This window comes from Narcine bancroftii, chromosome 2 (assembly GCF_036971445.1).
Source record: "Narcine bancroftii isolate sNarBan1 chromosome 2, sNarBan1.hap1, whole genome shotgun sequence".
Lineage (NCBI taxonomy): Eukaryota > Metazoa > Chordata > Chondrichthyes > Torpediniformes > Narcinidae > Narcine > Narcine bancroftii.
The window spans coordinates 95,440,667-95,465,590 of NC_091470.1; the positions used below are offsets into that span (position 1 = coordinate 95,440,667).

Consider the following 24,924-nt stretch of genomic DNA (forward strand, 5'->3'; position numbering starts at 1 on the left):
ACTTGATAACCTGGTGCACCTGCAAAGCAACGATTTGCGATGCATGTACAAGCTCTCCCAAGTCCTTCTGCACGGCAGCACGCAGCAGTCACTTGCCATTTAAATAATAATCTGATCTTCCATTTTTCCTTCCAAAGTGGAAAGCCTCATATTTACCAACATTGCCCTCCATCTGCCAAACTCTTTCCCACTCACTTAACCTGTCTTGGAAGGAATTTGATGAGGAGCCACAGGAGGCAATCAGAAAGGATGCAAAGGAAAGTCGGACCAACACGAAGAGTTCATTCAGCCACCAACCTCCCCTTTGATAGCACTTCCTTCACCACCCTCACAAAAAACTCCAATGGCTGGCCAATGGCATGGAACGTTAAGAGTGAAAAAGAGGTCCCAAACATTATGGTCAAATCCAAACACTCTTTGGAATGCAATTTATTTTTTAAAAAATCACTTCTGGAATCTGGGCATAAACCCTACATTTATTGGCCATAAGAGGACGATGAACCACTGTGGTGACCTCAAGTCACCATGCTATCGGAAGGAGGTGATAGCAATGCAGAAGTTGCAGGATGTTGCTGGGATGGAGCAATTCAGTTATAAGGGGAGATTGGAGAGGTTGAGTTTATTCTCCCTGGAGCAGAGATTAAGAGGTATATGAAATTATGAGAGCACACATGTGATAAATTAAAGGAAACTTTCCCCTTATTGGAGGGAAATCCAACGAGAGTTAGGGAGGAGGAGAGCAGATTCAGACAGGATACGAGGGGAACAACCTTCACCCAGAGAATGCACTGCCTGTGGATGTGGTGGAAGCAGAATCAATGACAACATTGAAGAGGTATCTCAACGATCACTTGAATTACTTAGGCAGAGAATACTCTGAGACAAGTACTAGGAGGTGGAAAAATGGTGGCACTGCCAGAGTTGCTAATAACAGCAATGGTGCCATTGTTGCAGACACAGGAGAGACATCGCTCTGCTTCATATACTGCCAGGTTGTGTTTAAACAAACGTTAAATGCCCTTTTAAAGGTGCTTACAGTGTTTTATTTTAAAATGCTGTCAACCATGGAAGTCTGTGCCAAAGATGACAGCACCTATTCTGGGCAGCAAACCACAAAGGGTTAGAGACTCGGAGGAGCAGCAAACTGGCACAGGCCACCAGAAGCGGGGAGAACATCCCAAGTTGAGTAGGAGAAGCAGACGAGACAACCCTATAGGACGGTGGCCACTGCAATGGACCAGTGAGGGGCTCAGCTACTGAAGGACACACAGAGGCTGCGGACTGTTGACAACTTGCGGTTGAAGGACTTACATGGGCTGCAGACGACTTGCAGTCGTTGGACCCATGTGGGCTGCTGGAGACTGGCTCATGGAAACCAGGTATCAGAAGTAGAATTCAGAAGGATGCTGAGGGCAAGGAAGGGTTCCCAAATTATCCTGAGGTTTGGATCTGGATGCCGAGGGATCGAACAGGAGTCTGTGCAGCTGCAGAGACTGCAGGAGTGAATCCACGGACACTCGGTGACTCTTTTGCTTCTCTTTCTCCTATTGCTGGGGGTGCCCGGGCAATGCTCATGGCCACTCTGTTTGCCTTGCATTGAAAGTGCATCATGTATATTACATTTTTATGTGACAATTAAAAAATACCTTGAACTTCATGCAATTAATAAATGTACCCCTGAAAGGAGCGAACAAAGGTGAGAAATAAATATCAGCCTTGCCAGCAATGTCCTTACCCCATGAATAAAATAAATGGCTCATTAACTACATTTGACAAAAGAAGCCTGATGTCATCCAATGGGAACACAGTCTCTGCAAGCCAAAGGTTCAAAGGCTCCTTTTACTGTTGAAAATGTAATAGAGTCAAGTTCATTGTCATCTGATTGTACATGTACAACCCGACAAAACAGCATTCTCTGGTCCTCAGTGCAAAACACACAGACAGACAAACAATAGATATGTAGGACAAGCATTCATATGTACAAATAAATATTGTTTCATGAATATCAGAATCTCAGATGGTTAGTGTGGGAAGAAGCTGTTCCTCAGCCTAGAGGTGCTGACTCTTGTCCTCACCTACTACCCCACCAGCCTCCACATCCAATACATCCTCCTCCACAATTTCCGCCACCTACTATGTGATCCCACCACTAGACACATATTCCCCTCTCTGACTTCCGTGTCCACTCCTCCCTCCCTACTCATCGCCCCTTTGGGACCTATCCCTGTGACCGCAGGAGATGCTTCACTTGTGCCAACACCTCCTCCCTTGTTATTCGGAGCCTCAAACAGTCCTTCCAAGTGAAGCAACACTTCTGAATCTGCAGGGGGTCATCGACTGCATCTGATGCTTCTGGTGTGGTCTCCTCTACATTAGAGAGACTGGGCACAGACTGGGAAATCGCTTCGTTGAGCACCTCGGCTCTGTCCGCCACAACAGCATGGATCTCCCAGTGGCCACCCATTTCAATTCCCCGCCCCATTCCCTTGCTGACATGTCCGCCTAACTGAGACCACCCGCAAATTGGAGGAACAATACCTCATATTCCGACTGGGCCCCCTCCAACCTGATGGCATTAACATCGACCTCCAGTTTCCATTAAACCCCCCCCCAGCCCATCTTCTTCCCCCTGCCTCCTTTCCTCTCATTCTGTCACTCTCTCTCTCTCTCTCTCTCTCTCTCTCAACTTTGCCCACCAAAATCAATCCTCACCTTTCCTCTTATCATAACAATTAATGCCTTTTGTTTGTTGATCTGGACTCCTCCCCCTCCCATTCATTCCCCCTTTCTCTCCGTCTTTAATTCAGACACCTGCCTGCCTTTCACTCATTCCTCAGAGAAGGGCTCAGGCCCGAAACGTCAGTAATATAGCTTTCCCTTTTATGGATGCTGTGAGATTGGCTGTGTGTGATTTACTCTCTAACCACGTGGCATTAACATCAACTTCTCCAGTTTCTGTCAGGCCCCTCCCCGTCTCTCTTTCCCCGTCCCTATGTCTCCTTTCATCCAGCTCCCCACCTCCTTCCCTCTCTACCCAGAGATGATTCAGATGATCTAGAAAGCGTCCCATTCAACAGCTTTTTTCTCCTCCCCCACCACCCCCCCCAACCCATATCCACCTATGGCTTCTTGCCTGTTGGCCTGTGCGCCTCCCCTTGGCCTTTCCTTCCTCCTCCCCCATCTATTTATTCAGGTTTTGCTGATACTTTGATAAAGGGCGCAAACCTGAAGTGCTTCCAATGTACGCTGCGTGACCTGGCACTTTTTTGCATTAAACTCTTCATTCGACAAATTCTTCCATTACCTGGAAGTCTGGATTGGGCCCTTCTCTCGGGTCGTAACCATATCTTCCAATAGTCATCAGCCCCACAAACTCCAGGCTGGGACAGTTGTCAATAATGTGCCTGACTGTGCCTAGGGTCTCCTCTGCAGACAGCCCATGTTTGCCTGAGGAAACAAGAGGAAAAACTGAGGTCAGAAAGGCAAACCTCAGCTATCAGACAAAGAGTATTCCATATCCTAGCCATTCACCTCCACCGGTCTCACACAGCCAGTGCTGGCAATTTGGTTGATACTTAGCTCCTCTCACTTTTAGCAGAGATACAAAGAAAGGTTAGCGAGAGGGGGGATTTATGGCACAGAGAATGAACCATGCCTCCTCTTAGTCTACCAGATTCAAACAAAGATTCATGCCATGCACCGTTCCGTGGCCGGTCTGATTCCACTTCCCCCTCCTTGGAAGGTCAGTTAACGCAGAATGATACAACTTCTGTTCCTGTTCCTGTTTGCGCATCACAGCTTGCTCCCTCAGTTGAATTCTCACACTCCTTCGGAACTCCTTTCCCCCAACAATGTTTGTCACCTTTTACCTCCAATCTCAAGGAATAATAACCCTCCTTACCTCTATCTTCCTCCACCCTACCGTCAGCGATCTGACTTCGAGTCCTGGAAACCCCACCCTAGGATAACCCTCAACATTCAGATTGACTGTCGCGACCTCACATACAACCCTGAGATCTTTTTTCCTTCAGGAGAGATAGAATTATCCCTGCAAAAAACTGTACTCAGTGTACACGTAAACAAATAAGGAAATGTAAATAAACTGACTGTGCAATAGAGAGAAAAATAAATCAATAAAATGCAAAAGAGTCCTGGAATGAGTCCCTGATTGAGTTTGTGGTTTAAGAGTCTGAAGGTAGAGGGGGAGCAGCTCTTCCTGAATCTGGTGGTGCGAGTCTTGTGGCACCTACAACTCTTTCCTGATGGAAGCAGTGAGAACAGAGTGTGTGCTGGGTGGTGTGGATCCTTGATGATCACTGCTGCTCTCCGACGGCAGTGTTCCCTGTGGATTGTCTCGATGGTGAGGAGGGTTTTGCCTGTGATGTCCTGGGCTGTGTCCACTACCTTTTACAGGGCTTTACACTCAGGGATATTGCTGTCCCCAACCCAGACCGTGATGCAAACAGTCAGCACACTTGGCACCACACATCTGTAGAAATTTGCCAGGGTTTCCAATGTTATACCAAACCTCAGCAAACTCCTGAGGAAGTAGAGACCCTTCACCTCCTGTGTTCCCCCCCCTCTCTCTCTCTCTCCATCTCCTGTCTTCCCAATTATTTGTTCCTTTTCCTGGAACCCTCCTCCATACCCCATCACCCATTTCCATCCCGGTTCCATCTAACTACCAATGCTCCCTCTTCTTTCCTAGTTTCCAGCAGTTCATAAAAGGATTTAAATTACTGCAAAATACTAATGGAAAACAGAACAGAATTCACAATAAATTTTAAATTTACACCTACACCTGGAAACTTGGGCAACAATCATTGGTTGCTATAACATCCAGTGACACAAAACTATGTTGTTTCCCTTAACTGTTCCTTCCCAAATTTGCTGATTCTTGGACCAATCGCAGGCCCTGACAGGAAGCTTCTACTTACTATCCTCCTCACTGGTGTTGACTTGGACCATGACCTTCAGTCGATGTGACGCTTGCTTCTTCTGCCAGGCAAGGTTGACTTTATCAGCCAGTTTAATCGAATCGATGGTCTCAACCATGAAGAGATTGGGAGCACCTGTCAGTGCAGATTTGAAGCAGAGTAAAGAGCAGGGGCCATAAGGTGTCACTCAGTACACATGCAAGACCATGATTCACAAGGTGGGCACCACCTCAATCCCTTCACCCCCAAGGTGCAACCTATGCACAACTCCACCAACTCTCCGCTCCACTGCAAATCTGGCTCTGTAGCCAACACCATTTTACTTTTGGGCTTCCAAACGGGCTCAGCAGGTTGCACTCACTTTTCTTTTTATTTTAAATCAAAAACAGACTGTATTCACAATAAATACGTGTGCAATAGTTGATACCATGTAGTCACCCCCCTCCCCCCCCCCCATTTTTAGTGCCAGCCACCCGCCCACTGGAGCTCCCAACCCCTCAACCACGGACTCTCATCTAAGCCCAGGCTGTCTGCCCATCTGCGCTCCTGACACCTCGAATAACGTAGGTACTTACCATGGTCAAAAGTAGAGTGCATGTAATAGTCAACCACCTAATTTTTATCCTAAAATTGGTCCACAAAATTCAAGTGTAGCAGGCGTACATACAGTATTTACAAAAGTAAAACCATAGAGTCTGTTCCCACACTTTCATATCCATCCAATTCCCTTCACCGTACATTGTTACATCCAATTCCCTTTAGACCATTATTACTACTGTGGCACCTTGTCGCTTCTCCCTCCTCTGTTGTTTGAGGGGCTTCCTCTTGGTTTCAGCCCCTCAGTGCCTAGTAATGGGAGAGTCTAGACTGTGGTCCTTGCCCACAGCACCCTCGTGTTGGCTGCACCAAGCCTCCATGTAAGAGTATTCTGAATGCATTGCAGAGGATTCAGTAGATAATGCAGGCTGCTCTCCTCTCCCCACACATTAGTCATGGCACAGAAACAGCCTTGAGTCCACCCCAGCCATGAAACGCCCACTTACACCAATCCCATTTTTATTTTCCCCACGTACCCATCAACTCCCAGCAGACTCTTCCCCTCACATGCACTGCAGGGTAATTTAACAGCAGCCAATTATCATACAAACCCCCATAGAGTGTGGGAGGAAACCAGAGCATCAAGGTACTGGAACGCACAAACAGAGTCAGGGTCAACCCCACGGCCGGGGGCAGTGGGATGACCAGCTGAGCTGCCGTGCCCTGCTCAGTGACACACTACTGCACGGAGCAGTCTGCCCTCAGGCTCCAACTGTTCTGAGGAGGAAAGTAGTTCCCCCTAGTGTGCTGGCCATCATTTCTCCACTACCATGAGAACATGAGTTTAGTTTTTATTTCTTATGGCTGGGCGGGTGGCATTGCTCAGATGGAGGGATGTTACCCTGCCTAATCACGTCCAATAGCTACGTGACTTCATGTCATGTTTAAACTTAGAGAAGGTCAGATGCTCAATTTCTGATTTGAATTCAAATTTTCAAACCCTTTTTGAATTACTTTCATAATTTCGGATTTGGTATGAAGGTAAAACTAATGAGGTAATTTGTCACTCTGATAAGAATTCCCTCTTCTTTTTTTGGACAAACAGCTTCTTTCTTGGTCGTGGGTTTACATAATTTTTTAATAATAAAATATTAATACAATGTAATTTGTTTGATTGAAAATTTGGGGTAGCTTGGATAAAATGATACAATTTAAATGTAATGTATTTTTTGACTTTTAACGGATATCCATATGTACTCTGCATTTTTTGATGTGAAATTACAATGTTAATAAAATATTGAAAAAGGAACATAAGAAATAGGAGCAGGAGTCCGCCATCCGGCCCATCGAGCCTGCTCCACCATTCAATGAGATCAAGGCTGATCTGATGATCGGCTCATCTCCACTTGCCTTTTCCCCTTAACCCTTTATTCTCTGACTATGTAAAAATCTATCTAACCCTGTCTTAAATATATTTACTGAGGTCACCTCCACTGCTTCAAAGGGAAGCAAATTCCACAGATTCACCACCCTCTTGGAAAAGCAGTTCCTCCTCGTCTCCGTCCTAAATCTACTCCCCTGGATCTACGTCCTCTTGTTCTAGTCACCCCCACCAATGGAAACAACTTACCTACCTCTATCTTATCTCTGACATTCATAATTTTATATGTTTCTATAAGATCCCCTTTCATTCTTCTAAATTCCAGGAAGTACAGTCCCAAACGACTCAATCTCTCCTCATAAGCCAATCCCTTCATCTCTGGAATCAACCTGGTGAACATTCTCTGCACTGCCTCCAAAGCCAGAACTGCATGTAGTACTCCAGATGTGGCCTCACCACTACCTTGTACAGTTGCAGCATAACCTCCCTGTTCCTAAATTCAATCCCTCTAGCAATGAAGGCCAACATTCCAATTGCCTTCTTGATGGCCGACTGCACCTGCAAACCAAACTTTTGCGATAACCAGCTCACATCCTGCGGTTTCTGCTGATCAATGAACAAGCCCTGGGAATTCCCCTGTGGGAGAACTAATGGAGAACATGGCAGGGCATGTCACAGAGTAAATAATTATAAGGCAGGGTCAAGAGCAGAAATAGCCCTGCCTACAAACACCCAACAACTACCGGCTACTCTCCCTGCCAAAAACATTGCTGCCTGGTGGGATATGAAAACTTAATTTAAAACACACACTTGCATAAAATACATATCATTATCCTGGTCCCAGTCAGCCATTTTCTTCCACTGACATCAATGCTAGCTGCACACTAGGTACAATCTAACAGAGGTTGCACTCCAGGGTAACTTACACCAGAGGGCAATTGGTGGGGAATTGCCCCAACCTTCCCTCCTTCGCTGGGCTCTATGAGAGGTCCAACATCAAAGCACATTCCTAACGAAATAGAGAAACTGTGGGCAACAACCTGTGGCCTCTCGAGTCCGTGTGAAAACTCTGGGATTGCTGTCTATTCCACGGATAAATATCTCTGTTGTAACAATAACTGACAATGTTTCCAGGCCATGATCTGGCTGTCACACTTCTGTTCACAGGAGCTTTGTGTGGCACAAATCTGCAGCCAAATTCGGGAGTGAGGCGAAGCAAGGCGCGGGGGACCATTACCCATCAGCTTGTTCACATTGTTCTTCTGTAGGTGTCCGATGAAGTGCCACTTAATTTCGGGACAGAGGGAGAGAATCTGCAACAAGGAGAGTGAAACATTCAGACAAACTCACTGAGACATGAAAAAAAGAAACAGGAGCAGGAGTCGGCAATTCGGTCCATCGAGCCTGCTCAGCCATTCAATGTGATCATAGCTGATCTGATGATGGGCTCATCTCCACCGACCTGCCTTTTCCCTACTCCCTTAATTCCCCAACTATGTAAAAATCTATCCAACCTCATTTTAAATATATTTACTTCATCTTAAATCTACCACCCTGGATCTTGAGGCTGTGTCCCCCAGTTCTAGTCTCCCCCACCTTATCTACTTCAATCTTATCTATTCCTTTCATAATTGTATATGTTTCTATAAGATCTCCTCTCATTGTTCTAAATTCCAGCGAGTCCAGTCCCAGATGACTCAATCTCTCCTCATAAGCCAATCCCCTCTCTGGAATCAACCTGATGAACCTCCTCTGCGCCATGTCCAAATCCAGTCCATCCTTCCTCAAGTAAGGAGCTCAGAACTGCACGCAGTTCTCCAGATGCGGCCTCACCAAGACCTCGTACAGTCGCAGCAGAACCTCTCTGCTCCTACATTCCATCCCTCTGGCAATGAAGGCCCACGTTCCATTTGCCTTCCTCATAGCCTGCGGCACCTGCAAACCAACCTTTTGCGATTCATGCACAAGCACTCCCAAGTCTTTCTGCATGACACCATTCAGACATTCCAACAAATTTTCCTTAATCATAGCAAGCCATGGACCTTGTAATTAATCACATCCTCTCTGCACTTACCTAGTGCTTAATATCCCAGAGCCCAAGAATTAAATAACTGCGCCGTTACCCTCAGAGATAAGCTGAAAGCATCCCTTCGATACAGGGGAAGGAACGCCAGCTGTGCTGGGACACCTTCAAACATTCATGTATAGCATCAAGCCGCCTTTTTCAGACAATCAGAAATTGGCAGGATGTTTTCCCTTACTGTGACCATGGGAGACCATGCAGCTCCTTCAGTTATTCTGGGAGACCATGATCTAACCAGAGCTGCTCTTCCCTCAGTTTTGCATCTCCTTGAGTAAACAGAATCTAACACTTAGCTTTAATATTAACAATTCACCCATCACCCTTTAACGCTTGCAGATTTCAATTTATACCACTGTGTCCTTTGTCCTGCATTCAGCAGAAATAGCTTACCTCAACTATTCCAGAAGTTTTCATTAATATCAGTGTTTAATCTCAAGGGCTTCTCCCCACAAATTGCTGCCAACTGTTGAAATCACATTTGAACAGAATAGGAAATATATTAAAGAAATAAAAGTGTTTTCTCTTAATGTAGCATAGACATAATGCCTCGTACTGTGACCACATATGTAGGTCAGCACAACATCAAAAGCCGAAGGGCCTGTATTGTAGTGTTCTATGTTCGAAACGTTTACTGTACCTGGCTGTCAGAGGCTTTCTCCACCAGCTCCTGAACCTGGAAACACAAGAGAAAGTGAAAAGAGATGTATCTCAAAGCATTTACATCAACAAAGCAGCTCCCTCAATTTCCCCTCCCACACTACAAAAGATGCTGCTACAACCAGGCTTCTCTGGATGGCTATCAAATAATGAGATCGAATACAGGCAAGTGGAGTGGTGCCAAGATAACAACCTCTCTCTCAACGTCACACGAAGGAGATCATCATAGACTTCAGCAGAGCAGAGAGAGTCCACACTCCAAGTCTAAAGAGTAGATAGGTTCAAGTTCTTCAGACCATGACCTGATGTGGGACAAGCAAATCAATGCAACAGTCAAGAAAGTACATCTGTGTCTCTACGTTCACAGAAGTCTAAGAAAATACAGCAGGTCCCCCCATCCTTCAACCACTTTTACTGGTGCACCATCTTGGTGCAGGAACTCCTTTGTTCACAATTGAAAGAAGCTGCAGAAGGTAGGCAGGACATCACGCAAACTTACTTCTCCTCCATGGACTCCAGCTGCATTCTCCCTTCAGGGAGAAGGCCTACGTGCATGCAAGTGCACACCACAAACTTAAAGATGCTTCTTCCCTGAGCCATCAGACCCCTGAATGACTTCCATAACAGTGCTCTTAAGCTGCCCTTGCCTGGTGCTAATTGATCTTCCTTTTCATTTTGTAATCCTACACCCTGTAAATGGTGCTCTTTATATGGCTGTATGTATATTAGAGATAACCAGTTAGTCTATGAGCAGAACCCTACGTATCGTACTAAGTACACAACTTCCAATGCCTTCCAAACCATTATTCGTGTATGGACTGCCAAAAAAGCAATAGGGTCTTTCCAAGGTAGTTTGGATCTGAAGCTCAGGTCGCCGATGGTTTGGGCTGAAGGCTGCATGGCTGTGGGAGCACTAGAGACAAATCCACGAACATTCAGTGACTCTGGGGGGAATCTCTTTTGCTTTTCTCTCTCTCTCTCTCTCTCTCTGACTGCAAGGGGCACTGGGCAATTTCTGCTGATAGCGAATCTCTGTCTGCCTTATGGCAGACGAAAGACAATTTTGTGTAATATTGCACATATTTTATTACATGACAATAAAGGAATCTTGAAGTAGATGGAAGTTTCTGCTTCTTGTGAATTCAAAGTACTAAAACACCCTACTCAACAGCTTTATATGAATCCATTCAGCAGATTATCTGCAGAGTGTGAATGGAAAACCCACTGGCAAATCTATTGGTCACGGTGGTGGAGGTCTTAAACAAATGTATAATAATTGCAGATTTAATTACTTAAATAGCTCAATACATAACCCCAATGTCAGGATAAAACTTCTTTCCATCTATTAATGACATCTTTTACAGAACCTGAGGGCTCAAGTGAACCACTCAATTGGAAATGTCACCTCAATAATATTGTCCTCACCCAGAACATTGCTATAACCCAGAACATTTTCATTCCACTCACATCCCACCTTAAGAATTCTCTATGCCATAATGTTCTGTGATTGAGAAGGAATTACTTAAGGTGGGATGTGAGTGGGGGAAAAAAGTTGAGAATCACTGCTCTAGACCCAATTGTTACTGAAATATTTTCCTGGAGAAAAATTGTTATTGGCCCATTTCCTTTGGAGTTATGAAACCGTGCACATAACAAGTCAATTAGGTGCGATTAAAACTGGTTTTCAAACTTTTTCTTTCCATTCACAGACCACCTTAAGCAATCCCTTACTAATCACAGAGCATCGATGGCATAGGGATTACTTAAAGTGGAAAGAAAAAGGTTGAGAACCTCTGCTGTAACCTATTCTATGAGATGTTCAGCTGCAGATATTCCATTAAATGGTCAAAACAAATCTCATGATGTGGTGCGAGAATAACAATCTGAGTCTCAACGTGGACAAGATGAAGATGATCTTGGTCTTCAGGAACGACCACCCTCCACTATACATCAGCAACTTTGTAGTGGAGAGAATGGAGAGCACCAAGTTCCTTGGAGTTTACTTAACTAATGACCTATCATGAACACTCAACATCTCACTTGTCAGGAAGGTGCAACAGCGACTACTCTTCCCGAGAAGGCTGAAGCGGGTAAGCCTACTGAACACCATCATGTCACCCTTCTAAAGTGCTCTGGCCAGCTGCATCACACTGTGGTACAATTGCTGCAGAGAAATGGATCAAAGGTCAATCCGCAGGACTGTAAGAGTGGCAGAGAGGATCATTGGAGTCTCCCTCCCCCCCATCAATGTGATCTACCAGGATTGTTATCTGAAGAGGCTGTGCAAAATCATTGAGGACCCCTTCCACCCTGCAAATGGTATCTTTCACCTGCTCCCGTCGGGGAAGAGATCCAGGAGTATCAGAGCCAGCACCACCAGGCTGAGGAGCAGCTTGTTCCCATGGGCAGTGAGAACGCTGAACGACCAAAGGAACTGCTCACACTCACCGTCCAAGACTCTCATATTTACAAAACTGTAATGGCCTACGCCTCGGGATGTCACAGGAAATGGCCATTGAACATGGCGACCGGCAAAGCATTGTGTGGGCTGAAACATCCATTTCCATAGGCCGCCTGCAGAGTGGTGAAATGGCCAATCACCATTGGCCAATTGGGACATGGGCATCCAAGGTAACCAATTGGCAGCCGGCCCGCTCAAGCCACGCCCCAGTGGTGACACAGCCGAGCTGACTATAAAAGGAAGAGCTGCCACCGAATAAACTCAATCCTGCGGATTAGGGCTATAACCTTGCTGTAGCTGTAGTGACCTCGCTACAGTGGTGACCCCAACTAGTGGATGTCGCAACCACGGGTGTGGTTGCAGCAAGCAGAGGTGCAGTTTGCCATTCAATGGATCTCTGCTGAAGACACGCCTCGTGGTCAACGCCCTCAATCAGGACACCGCAGCCCAGATCATCGACTTCCTCCAGCATCTCCTGGAACAAGGTGGATGATATGTGGCCATCAAAGAGCTATTAACCCACACTTTCAGGTTCTCAAAGCACGAGAGTGTTGCCCGACTGTTGCATATCGATGGTTTGGGGGACAGGGCCCCTTCCACCCTCATAAGCGACATGTTTGCTCTTAACGATGGCCACAACTCCTGCCCACTGTTCCAGCAGATCTTCCTGGAGAGGCTGCTTGAGGACATCCGGAAGCTCATCGTGGAGGAAGAATTCGATGACCCCAGGAAGGTGGCTGTCCAAGCGGAGCTGCTATGGGCGGCAAAGAGGGACGCCTGTGCACCGCGTCATCAGCACCCGGCCAGGAAGCCCAACCATCTGACTGATCACCTGATCGCCATGCCCCACCAGTGAGCAGTACTCTTTCTATCACCAACGGTGGGGTTCTGAGGTCTGTCAATGCCACTCCCCCTACGCGTTCCAGGGAATCACCCAGGCCAGCTGTCGTTAATGGCTGCAACGGCCGGCCAACTGCATAGCCTGCTACACATTCAAGACTCCCTGTCAGGTCAATGTTTCTTGGTGGGCACTGGGGCACAATACAACGTCATTCCCATGACCAGCCTGGAGGCCCGCTGCAACAAAGTGGGCCGGGAGCTCCGACCGGAAAACAGCTCCATCATCCAAACATTCAGCACCCGCACCATTCCCCTACACTTCAGGGTCAGACAATTCCAATTCATTTGGAAGTTTATGGTGGCAGCCATGTACCAGCCATTACTGGGTGCAGATTTCCTGAGGGCAACTCACTCCTGGTAGATATCAAGGGGACCCAACTGGTGAACGCCCAGACATTTCAGTCTCTCACTCAAGGGCACTGAACTCACCAGCCCCCACCTGCACTCAGTGAGGCCTGCCGACAACGAATTCACTTTGGTTTTAGCAGAATTCCCCTCCATCACCATGCCTCACTTCCATTTGACAGAACCCAAACATAGGAGAGGCACCAAATCATTACAGAGGGCGTGGTATATTCCCCCCGAGAAACTCAACCTAGCCAGGGATGAGTTCAAAAAGATGGAGGAACTTGGCATTGTGCGATGCTCCAACAGTCCTTGGGCCTCCCCTCTCCACATGGTCCCCAAGGCAGTGGCTGGTTGGAGGCCATATGGGGACTACTGTCACCTCAACGAGGCCACCGTACCGGACAGATATCCCATGCCCCATATCCAGGACCACCACTAACCTGCAAGGGGCATGAATATTCTCAAAGGTGGACCTCATTATGGACTATCACCAGATCCCAGTTCACCCCGAAGACATCCCAAAAACCGCCATCATAACCACCTTTGGATTGTTTAAATTTCTCCGCATCGCCTTTGGATTAAAAAATGAGGCTCAGACTTTCCAGAGGCTGATGGATGCAGTGGGCCGGGATCTGCATTTTGCCTTCATCTACCTCGATGACATTTTAATCACTGGCCATACCTGCAACGAGCATGTTGCCCACTGAAAACAATTATTCTCCAGGCTGAGTGATTTCGGCCTTACCCATCAACCTGGCCAAGTGACTATTGACTTGCTGGGCCAAAGTATCGACCAACATGGAGCCAGACTGTTACCCATTAAGGGGGATGCTATTCGCTCTTTCCCCCAAGCCATCGACCATGAAGGGACTACAAGAGATTGCAGGTATGGTCAACTTTTATCGCCACTTCATACCTGCAGCCGCCTGCATCATGAGTCCACTCTTTCCCCTCATGGCAGGACCCAGTAAAAACATAAAATGGACCCAGGAGGTGATCGAGGCCTTCCAGGTCACCAAAAACACCCTAGCCAACGCCACTCTCCTCGTGCACCCGCAGACAGACACCTCCAGCACAGTGGGCAGGGGTGAACTTGAGGAACTGGTGAATGGACAATGGCAACCAGTGGCCTTTTTCAGTAAACACCTCAGGCCACCAGAGCTCAAGTACAGGGCTTTCGTTACTTCCTGGAGGGAAGGAAGTTCAAAATTTACATGGACCACAAACCTCTTACCTTCACCTTCAGTAAAGTGTCAGATCCGTGGTCAGCCAGGCAACAGCGGCACCTGTCCTACATTTCAAATTTACAACGGACATTGAACAACACATAACCAGAAAATCCAACATGGTGGCTGGTGCCCCATCTCATCCGGCTATCTTGGTGGTGCACAACCCTACCCCTGGCATTGACTACGCGGCCCTGGCTGATCCTGACATTCTGGCTTACCGGCTTCCAACTGGAGGACATCCAAATTTCCCCTGGCAATCTCACGCTGCTCTACGACCCCTCGACGGGTAAACCTCACCCTGTCATTCTGGCTGCAGAGAAGAGGCGGGTTGTTGAATCGGTCCACAACTTGGCTCACCCCGCCATCAGGACTACAGTCAAAATGATGGCAAACGGATATGTATGGCAGAGCCTCTGCAAAGAGGTTGCCCTGTGGGCCAGGTCATGTACTCAGTACCAGTCATCCAAATCCAGACTCATATCAAAGCTCCACCACAGACATATCAGTCAGCACGTTCCCATTTCAGCCACATACACATTGACATTGTGGGGCCCCTACCCATATCCAGAGGCGCCCGTTACCTTCTCACAATGATTGATCAGATGGCCAGAGGCAGTCCCACTATCAGAGACTTCCTCAGCAGCTTGTGCACGGGCTTCACTCAACACCTGGCTAGCTCGTTTTGGGGTCCCAGAATACCTTACATTGGACAGGGGGGCCCAATTCACTTCCAGTCTGTGGACCGCCTTAGCCCATGCCCTGGGGACCCAACTCCACCACACCACGGCAAATCACCCACAGGCCAACAGGTTGATGGAGAGGTTCCACAGACACCTTAAGGCAGCCTTAATGGCATGGCTTACCGAGCCTAACTGGACTGACAAACTCCCTTGGGTCCTGTTAGGCATCCACACTGCACCCAAGGAGGACCTCAAGGCATCCTCTGCCGAGTTAAGTCTATGGCACACCCCTAGTTATACTGAACGAATTCATGACAGCCCCCGAGGACTTAGGGGAGCCCCTGGCAACCACATTGTCCCAACTACACGAGTGCCTAGGTACCTTGGCCCTCGCTGAACCTAGACCCCACGGCCAACCCTGAACATAAGTCCCAAAGAACTTTACTGACTGTAAATACGTCTTTGTTCGGTGCAGGGCTCACTGGCCACCTCTACAGCAGCCTTACAAGGGGACATACCGTGTCCTCAGACACAACGGCTTCATCTGTGTTTTGGACATTGGCAGCAGGGAAGAGACTTTCACACTTGACTGATTGAAACCGGCCTACTTGGACTTTGACCACCCCATCACTCACCCGACCCCACGGCACAGGGGGTCGGCCTCCTAAGAAGTGACCTGATTGCCAATTCTGGGTGGGGGAGTGGTTTGTAGTAGCCCGCAGCCAAGGCCAACACAGGAAATGGCCGTCAAATGCAGCGACTGGCAAAGCATCGTACAGGTTGAAACACCTGTTTCCATAGGCCGCCGGCAGAGTGGTGAAACTGGCCAATCACCATCGGGGTCTGGGCGTCCAGGTAACCAATCGGCAGCTGGCATGGGCAAGCCAAATCACAGTGGAGACGTGGCCGAGCTGACTATAAAAGGCAGAGCTGCCACTGAATAAACTCAGTGTCGAATATACTCTACTGGTGTGTGTGTCTTTCTTCCCCTGCAGATTCGAGCTACAGCCTTAGGTCTATATCCAAGAGCTATAACCCAGCTGTAGCTGTAGCAACCTCACTACAAAACCATATTTATTTATTTGTACATATGAATATTTGTCCTACGTATGCATTGTTTTTCTGTATGTGTGTTATGTCTGGTCGTGTGTCTGTGCATTTTGCACAGAGGACAAGAGAATGCTGTTTCGTCAGGTTGTACTTGTGCAATCAGATGACAATAAACTTGTCTTAATTTGAAAGGCTTCTCTTAACTTGCTTCTGGGCAGGGCACATGACTAATCCTTACTTACTGCAGAAGATGAACCCAGAATGAAGTGATTGTCTCCGTTTCCTGCTTGGCTCAAGACATAGATTCCAAGGACAGACTAGAAGGACAAAGAAGTCTTACCAATACATAAATGCTTACATAGTTTTCTCCAAAGTGCCTCTGACCATGGCGGTAAGCTTCAATCAGAAAGGCCGGTGGTTTGGTCTTGCCAACAGCCACAAGACGTGGTGAAGCAATGGGTAATCCCTAAGGAAGCAAGAGAAAAAAAAAATTAGACACTACCTCAAATAAAAAGACAAAAATCAGTGTGCAACATGTGAGCAGACAAGTACAGGAGGAGGAATGCAAGTTTTCACAGAGGGAGTGGGTGTTGCTAGCAGAAGGGAAGGCTTCACATGGTGGGGAGAAAAGAAGAGAGGGTACAATGGGTGCACGTGTGGGGGTAGTGAAAAACTTGTGTGCTATCCAGACAAGTAATCTCATACTTAAAATCAGCTGCAGTACAATACAAGGAGCAGAGTTTAGCATTAAGACAATTGTGACAGCCTTGGGGGAGGTGACGGATGGAGAAGGAAGGAAAGCGATGAAAGTAATAGGTTTGGGGAAGGGGTGAAAACCTGCAGGGTGGGGTGACCCGGAGGGAGACCGAAGGCCATAGTTTCGGGGAAGGAGTGAGATCGGTAGTTGTGGGGTGGGGGGGGTTGGTGACAGGCCAGGGTTAGGGGGAGGCTATAGGAAGGGGGTGACAAGCAGGGGTCGGTGAGGTGGTTGGGGGGAGTGAGGCCGGGGGGGGGGGGTGGTGGAGAGTGAGGTGTGGGAAGAGGTTTGACAGGCCAGGGTTCTGGGGAAGTGATGACAAGCTGGGACCGGCCAGGGGTGGGGGAGGTGACAGACGGGGGCCGGGCGGGTTGGGGAGGGGGATGTCGGGGCCGGGTAGGGGGGGGGGTGACAGGCTGGGGGGTGACGAGTCCAGGTCGGGGGCCTCTCGTTCACCCGCTCTCTCCGCGCCGCTGCGCTGCCGATCCTCTCGGTGACCGTCAGAAGTCTCCGGCCCACATCCACCGCCATTGCTGTCCGAACCGCACTGATCAATCGCAGCCCACACACCGCCCGACCAATCGCAGCCCGCACACCGCTCGGCCAATCGCAGTCCGCACACCGCTCGGCCAATCGCAGCCCGCGCACCGCCCGGCCAATCGAAACCCAAAAAGATGCGCGAATGATGTCACAGGTTAGGAACGCCCACTCAGATTTCCAACCAATCGGTTCCCGAGTAAAGCGGGACCAATGGAAGCCCAAGCAGAGGATGAGACCCCAGACTGTCGATGCCAATTACAATGGACAACAATATTTTCAAAAGGTTTTGCTTTTCCTGAAAACAAATTGGTGATTATGATAGACAACCTCAAGCTGAACACAGAACCAATTTCAGATTTGCTGCATCACGTAGGAAGTTGGAGAAACATGAACTTTTATTGAATTTAGCATGTTTGATCACATTGCATCAGTTCAACTGACTTGAAAATGTTTTACTGCTGATTTTCGCTTGTACTCAGCATCTGATGCCTCTCACGTCAGTGTCCAACAGTTGTCGGCCGGCATTAATGGATTCCAGTTTCCCAGTGTAATCTGACATCAAATCAGAGACTGGTAGCAAGACAGAGCGAGCAGGGCATCCTGTGTGAGGCGATGAAGAGTCATCAGGCAGCATTATTAATGGCAAGGATGGGCAGAGTATGATGAATAAAGAATTTAAACATAGAGCACAGTAACAGGCCCTTCTGACCCACGAGTCCGTGCAGCCCAATAACATTCAATTAACTTACAACCCCAGGTAAGTTTTTGGAGGTGAGAGGAAACTGGAGCCTCCAGAAAAAGCCCACGCACTCACTGGGAGAGCGTACAAACTCCTTACAGACAGCACTGCATTCAAACCCAGTCCCGATCACTGCCGCTGTTATAGCATTATGCTAACCACTACGCCAACCGTGCTGGCCCAATAGGGCAGATAAAAGATAATGTGTCTGAATGGGTAAAGTGCTTTGAAATACTGCATATTTTAACCAAGCATAACCCACCAATCAAAAGTGGTTTGGCTAATTAAAAGGGAATCAAGTTGAACGCGATGGACTGATTCCTCTTTCTCCTCCACAAATCAGTGGACTGGGGGTTGGGGGAGAGAAAGAACATCAGTAAACTAAGTGGAATTGAATCTATGAAAACATGAGGGCAGAGAAATGAGGTAAATCGTATGGAATATATGGGAGAAAGCTATTAACAAGAGTTTTGGGGCAAACAGCAGTAAATCACTCATTCTCTGGCTGAGTGTGCAGAGCCAACAGTCACAGTAAAAGTTAAGGAGGGAGATGAAAGGAAATATCTTCACTGTGCATGGAAAAACATTGCTATTCTCTGCCAAGGACTATGAAGGCTCCATCCTTTGCAACTGTACAGCTAAATACTATTGTCTTCAAGATTATATGAGGCATAAACAGGGTGTCTGTCTACAATGTTGTGAGAGGCATAGATAGGGTGGAGAGACAGTATATTTTCCCCACAGTGTAACAATAGCAAATGCCAGAGAATGTCTATTAAGGTGACGAGAGGAAAGTTTAAGGGAGAATTCGGTTACATTTTCTTTTTACCCAGAGAGTAATGCATTGCCAGGGGTAGTGATGGAGGCTGCTACAATAGGGATTTTTAAAAGATTCTTAGACAAAACACATGGATACAAACAAAAAAGAGGGTTATGGGTGTGAGGCAAGGAAGGTTTAGTTAGTGAGTAGGTTTATAGAGGTCGGCACAACATCGTGGGCCGCAGGGCCTGTACTGTTCTGCAATGTTCTATATCAATATCTATTCCATCCTTAAATTGACTGACAATACCGAAATAAAAAAACCAATGGTGGCTGTTGCCTTAGACGCAGAAAAAGCCTTTGACAGGGTAGTGTGGAACTACTTATATTACAGAAGTTCAATCTGCCAGAAAAATATATTAATTGGATTAAAGCATTATATAATGGACCGTTGGCAAAGGTAGTAATAAATGGATATGATACGAACCAATTCAAATTAAGTAGATCAATTAGGCAGGGATGTCCATTATCCCCCTCATTGTTCGCCTTAGCAATAGAACTATTGGCGGAGCTGATAAGAATAGAAAATAAAATAAAAGGGATAAAAATAAAGGAGAAGTAGTATAAAATCAGTTTATTTGCAGATGACATCATAGTATACCTAACAGAACCAGAGATATCAATAAAAGAATTACATAAGAAATTGAAGGAATATGGAGAAATATCAGGGTACAAGATCAATGCAAATAAAAGTGAAGTGATGCCAATGAGTAATGCAGATTATACAGAACTTAAAAAAGAATCACCATTTAAATGGCAAACACAAGCAATCCGATACCTAGGGATCAGGTTAGATAATAACTTAAGCCACTTGTACAAACTAAATTATCAGCCACTAATAAAGAAATTGCAGGAAGACTTAGAACATTGGAAAGAATTACTGCTAACGTTGATAGGGAGAGTGAACTGCATTAAAATGAATGTGTTCCTAAGGATACAATACTTAATTCAAACATTACCAATTCCCTTAACAGATAAATTCTTTGTGGAACTAAAGAGAATAATAAAGAAATTCTTGTGGAAAGTTGGGGGTGGGGGGGGGGGGGGAAACCGAGGGTAGTGCTAGATAAATTAACAGAGAGCTATAACCAAGGTGGTTTCCAGTTACCAAACTTCAGAAATTATTATAGAGCCACACAATTAAGGTATTTATCAGATTTTTACCAGACGAGAGAAAAACCAGACTGGACTAAGATAGAACTAGATAAAATAGGGGAGAAGGTACTGGAACATATAGTTTATAAGTGGGATGAAAAGCTGGTGCAATATAAAAACTCACTAGTATTGCATTATTCACTTAATATATGGAAGAAGATCCACATAGAAAGGAAAAAACCGAATTACCAAATACCAAAATTGTTATTGATGCAAAATCCACTAATCCCTTTTACAATAGACAACCTTTCCTTTAGAGAATGGGAGAGAAAAGGAATCAAAAGAATAGAAAATTGTTTTTTTGGGAAATAATTTATTAACATTTGAACAGTTAAAGGACAAATATGGAATAACTCACGGTACAATGTAAAGGATAAATTGGGAAACAGACTGAGATTACCAGAAGGAAGCAGCTTTGAATATGCGATTACAGACACAATGATCATTAAAAGATATATAATAAATATGTACATTAAGCTGCAAGGTAAGGAAAATGATGAAATAAGCTATAAATCCAAACAAAAGTGGGAAAAGGACTTAAACATAAAGATAAAGAATGAAGCATGGGAAAAGTTATGTTATGCATCTATGAAGAATACAATAAACACAAGGTAATGCATGATACACTATAATTGGTTACACAGGTTATATATCACACCCCAAAAGTTAAAAGAATGGGATCCAACATTATCAGATAGGTGTTTTCACTGTAAGAAGGAAATGGAAACAACATTACATGCAATTTGGGCATGTGAGAAAGTGAATATGTTTTGGGAAGAACTAAATTAGATACTAAATAAAATCACAAAAAACAACATACCAAAAAATCCAGAAATTTTTCTTTTAAGTAACATAAGAAGTAAAGAATTAGGCCTCAAATTGGATAAAGCACAAAAAAGATTTATTATGATAGCCTTAGCAGCAGAAAAAAAATGTATAATGTCAACTTGGAAAATGGAAGAGAGCCTGAGAATACAGCAATGGTACATGGAAATGAATAAATGTATTCCATTGGAAAAAATAACATATAATTTAAAAAATAAAGTCCCATTATTTGAACAAATTTGGGAACCATAGATGGAACATAACAGAGAGGGCTTGCCTCAGACCTCCACCCCCTAAAATGAGAATGAAAATTATAATAAGACAAAACGATTTGATTTAGTGTGTAAAAGTAGATGACACATTTTTCTTGTTTGTTTTTCCTTTGTGTGAAGACATTGTTTTATGGTTTTATTGTATATGTGGAATATTTATTGGTTTTGGAGGGGTGTGGGAAGGGGGGGAATAAAGGGGGAAAATGCCACTGTGTATATTTAATGAGAAACATTTGAACATATTTTGGTTGATATGGTTCACAGTGTGAAAAATAAAAAATTATTTTAATTATTTTAAAAATTGACTGACAATACCATAGATGTAGGAGCAGAAGAGAGAAAGAGATTGAAAGTCTACTAGCATGGTACCAAGATCACAACCCCTCTCAACGTCAATGAGATGAAGGAGAAGAACATTTGCTTCTGGAGATGGGGGAATCCAAATTCTTGACCACATTAACAGTGGTGAAATTGATAGAATGTGGATAGCTTCACATTGTCAGGAATAAATAGCTCAATGACCTGACCTGGGACAAGCCCGTTGCGGCCAAGGTTATGAAAGTGTACCAACACCTCCTCCTTTCTTGGAAGATTAAGGAAGTACAGCATGTGTTTCCCTTCCCTGCTGCTCAACACTTTCTACAACCACACTATCATACTTACTGGATGCATAACTGTATGGTAGAGGAACTGCTCTGTTCAAGGCTGGAAGAAGGTAATGAATAAAGCTTAGAATGTAGTCTATGGACTCCATCTTAATCTTCTCTGCCCAGGAAAAGCATCAACATACCAAAAGGCCCAACAGACCCTGGACGCTGTAGTGTGGAGAGTCATGTGACCTCTTTGCCAGGAAACTGGTCAGAAGCCACCACATCTGCCAGTCAAGGTCAAGATCACCCATGTTGAACACTTGCCTTGTAATTGGCCTTCGGAAGACCTCACATGTTGCCACTGGCTCCATTAATCATCCACTGACCAGGAGTGGAGTTTAAATCCTGACACATGGAGCAAGCTGGCTCTCCTTTCCCCAAGAAATGAACCCAAGCTCCTCTCCAGGTCATGAGGTAGAGCCAAGGCTGGGGAGTGAATAGCAAGGTGAGTGCCAGTGGGGGATTTTGTGGTGCACACTGATTAATCATCATGTGCTTCTTTCTCTAAGTTTAGTGCCATACCTACATTAGGTTGAGGGATGGTGTGGTCACGTCTTACTCTATGTCTCGTGCAGTTCAGTTATTGCTTGTTTAGTTGCATCTGAGATGATTGTTGTATGTGCCTTGAGAGAGTGACTGAGTGTGATTTCCAACTGTGTCTAGACTCGTGGCTCCTTAGACCCATTGAACTTGTTCAAAACACTGTTCTTCCTCTTCCCATTGGGGAGAGGGTTTAAGAGTGTGAAAACACAGAGTAATAGCATTCAAGAGTATCTTCCCTGCCGCTATCCTGAATTAACCCAATAACAGTGCTCTCAAGCTGCCCTTGCTTGGTGCTAAATGATCTCCCTTTTCATTGTAATCCTACACTCTGTAAATGGTGCTCCTTACACGGCTGTATATCAAGTTTATTGTCATCTCATTGTACAAGTACAACCCGATGAAACAGCATTCTTCGGTCCTCGGTGCAAAACACACAGACACACAGCCAGACACAACACACACAGACACACAATACATATGCATGAAAGTATTTTATCCATAAAAATAAATACATATTGTTTTGTACAAATGAGATGGTTAGTGTGAGCAGTTCCTTTGGTCGTTCAGCATTCTCACTGCCCATGGGAAGAAGCTGTTCCTCACCCTGGTGGTGCCTGCTCTGATACTCCTGTATCTCTACCCTGACGGGAGCAGCTGTGTGTGGGATAGAAGGGGTCCTCAATGATTTTGCACACCCTCTTCAAACAACGATCCTGATAGATCATGTCGATCCATTTCTCTGCAGCAACCGTAACACACTGTAGACGGTTGATGTAATGGTGGTTGGTAGCCTTGCCTGCTTCAGTCTTCTCAGGAAATGCAGTCGCTGTTGTGCCTTACTGACAAGTGAGGAGTGTTGAGTGTTCACGATAGGCCATTAGTTACCACAGAATCTTACAGCACAGAAACAGGCTCTTTCAGCCCTTCTAGTCTGTGCTAAACCTTTTTTTTGCCTAGACCCATTGACCTGCCCCTAGTCCATAGCCCTCCATACCTCTCCTATCAAAGTACCTGTTCAAATTCTTCTTAAATGTTAACATTGAGCCTGCATTCACCACTTCAGCTGGCAGTTCATTTCACACCCCCACTACTGTCTGTGTGAAGACGTTTCCCCTCATGTTACCCCTAAACTTTTTCTCTTTCACTCTTAACCCATGTTCTCTGGTTTGTATCTCACCTACCTTCAGTGGAAAAAGCCGACCTACATTTAGTCTGTCTATTGTGACAGATTATAGATATGTTTCTGGGAGATAAATTGGGGTGGGTTTTTTAGTGTAGGTCACATACAACATACACTTTAAAGCAGATCTTATTTAAAATAATGGAGCTCTGCTAACGCTGGATATATTGGCCCCAGAACCTTTGCAGAAGCTAATGGTTGTTGCTTACAAAAAGGCAACAGATGAAAGAACTTGTCGAAGCTGCATTCTGTCTGGAGTGGAACTTGCTGTTCTAGGAGGGTCATGTGGTTTTGCAAGCAGAGAGATTCAAACGGGCTTTCTCTCAAAGAGAAAGAGAGAGAGAGAGAAAGAGAGAGATCAGTTCTACAGTTTTACAGTCAGCAGCAGCAACTGGGACTGGAACAGGACAAGCTGGCAAGCTTGTGGAAAGCCCCATTTGGAAGTCGGGTTGTAAGTACTTAGTTCAGCCTGGTCAAAGTCCTTGTGGTTCATACAAGAGGAGAGGACTGGGTGTCTAATGTTTCACTTGAAATAAGAGAAAGAGAAAAGGCACTCTGTGGTGACCTGAAAGAAAGAGGTTATCATCTGGAGAACCCTGAGGGGACAAGTTTCATCTGCAAGACACTGAAGTGGCTGATTAAAAAGGAATCAGTTGTGGGTATCCTGGAACAACAAATCTCTCTCTGAAAACTGACAAGATCCTTCCTGAGTGTAACTATTTACCTTTTAAGCACCAAAGCCTGGTGAACTTTATAAATGTTGAATTCTGGGCACAGTATAAAAATTGCCTGCAACCAGTGAACTTGGAGGGATGAGAAGTAAGATTGGACTGTGAATCAAATAACTTTTCTGAACTTACACACACATTACATACACATGCACTTCGAATTAGAAGGGGATTAAGTTAAGTTAGTTAAGTCAATCGTGATGTTAAAGTGTGATTCTGATTTCATGTTTAAAGATAATTAAAAGCAACTTTTGTTTAAGTAACCATTTGTCTTGGTGAATATCTATTGCTTCTGTGTTTTGGGGTCCTCTTGGCTCATAACACTATCCCCCTCATAATTTTAAATACTGCTATCAAATCTTCCTTCATTCTTCTACACTCTAGGGAATAAAGTCCTAATCTGTTTAACCTTTCCCTGTAACTCAGTTCCTGAAGTCCAGGCAACATCCTAC

At 45.5% G+C, this 24,924-nt stretch overlaps 1 protein-coding gene across 1 annotated transcript in view; it reads right to left on the minus strand.

Annotated features, from left to right (window-relative positions):
- Window positions 1-17,632, minus strand: part of plpbp (pyridoxal phosphate binding protein) — a 31,762-nt gene extending 14,130 nt beyond the window's left edge. Inside the window, exons 1-6 of the mRNA XM_069917466.1 lie at window positions 17,477-17,632; window positions 16,622-16,729; window positions 9,576-9,611; window positions 8,093-8,168; window positions 4,938-5,072; window positions 3,305-3,447 (exon numbers count right to left, since the gene is read on the minus strand). Coding sequence (XP_069773567.1) covers window positions 3,305-3,447; window positions 4,938-5,072; window positions 8,093-8,168; window positions 9,576-9,611; window positions 16,622-16,729; window positions 17,477-17,551 — 573 coding nt within the window. The 5' untranslated portion in view covers window positions 17,552-17,632. The remainder of the gene's footprint in view (window positions 1-3,304; window positions 3,448-4,937; window positions 5,073-8,092; window positions 8,169-9,575; window positions 9,612-16,621; window positions 16,730-17,476) is intronic.
- Window positions 17,633-24,924: the final 7,292 nt, after the last annotated feature.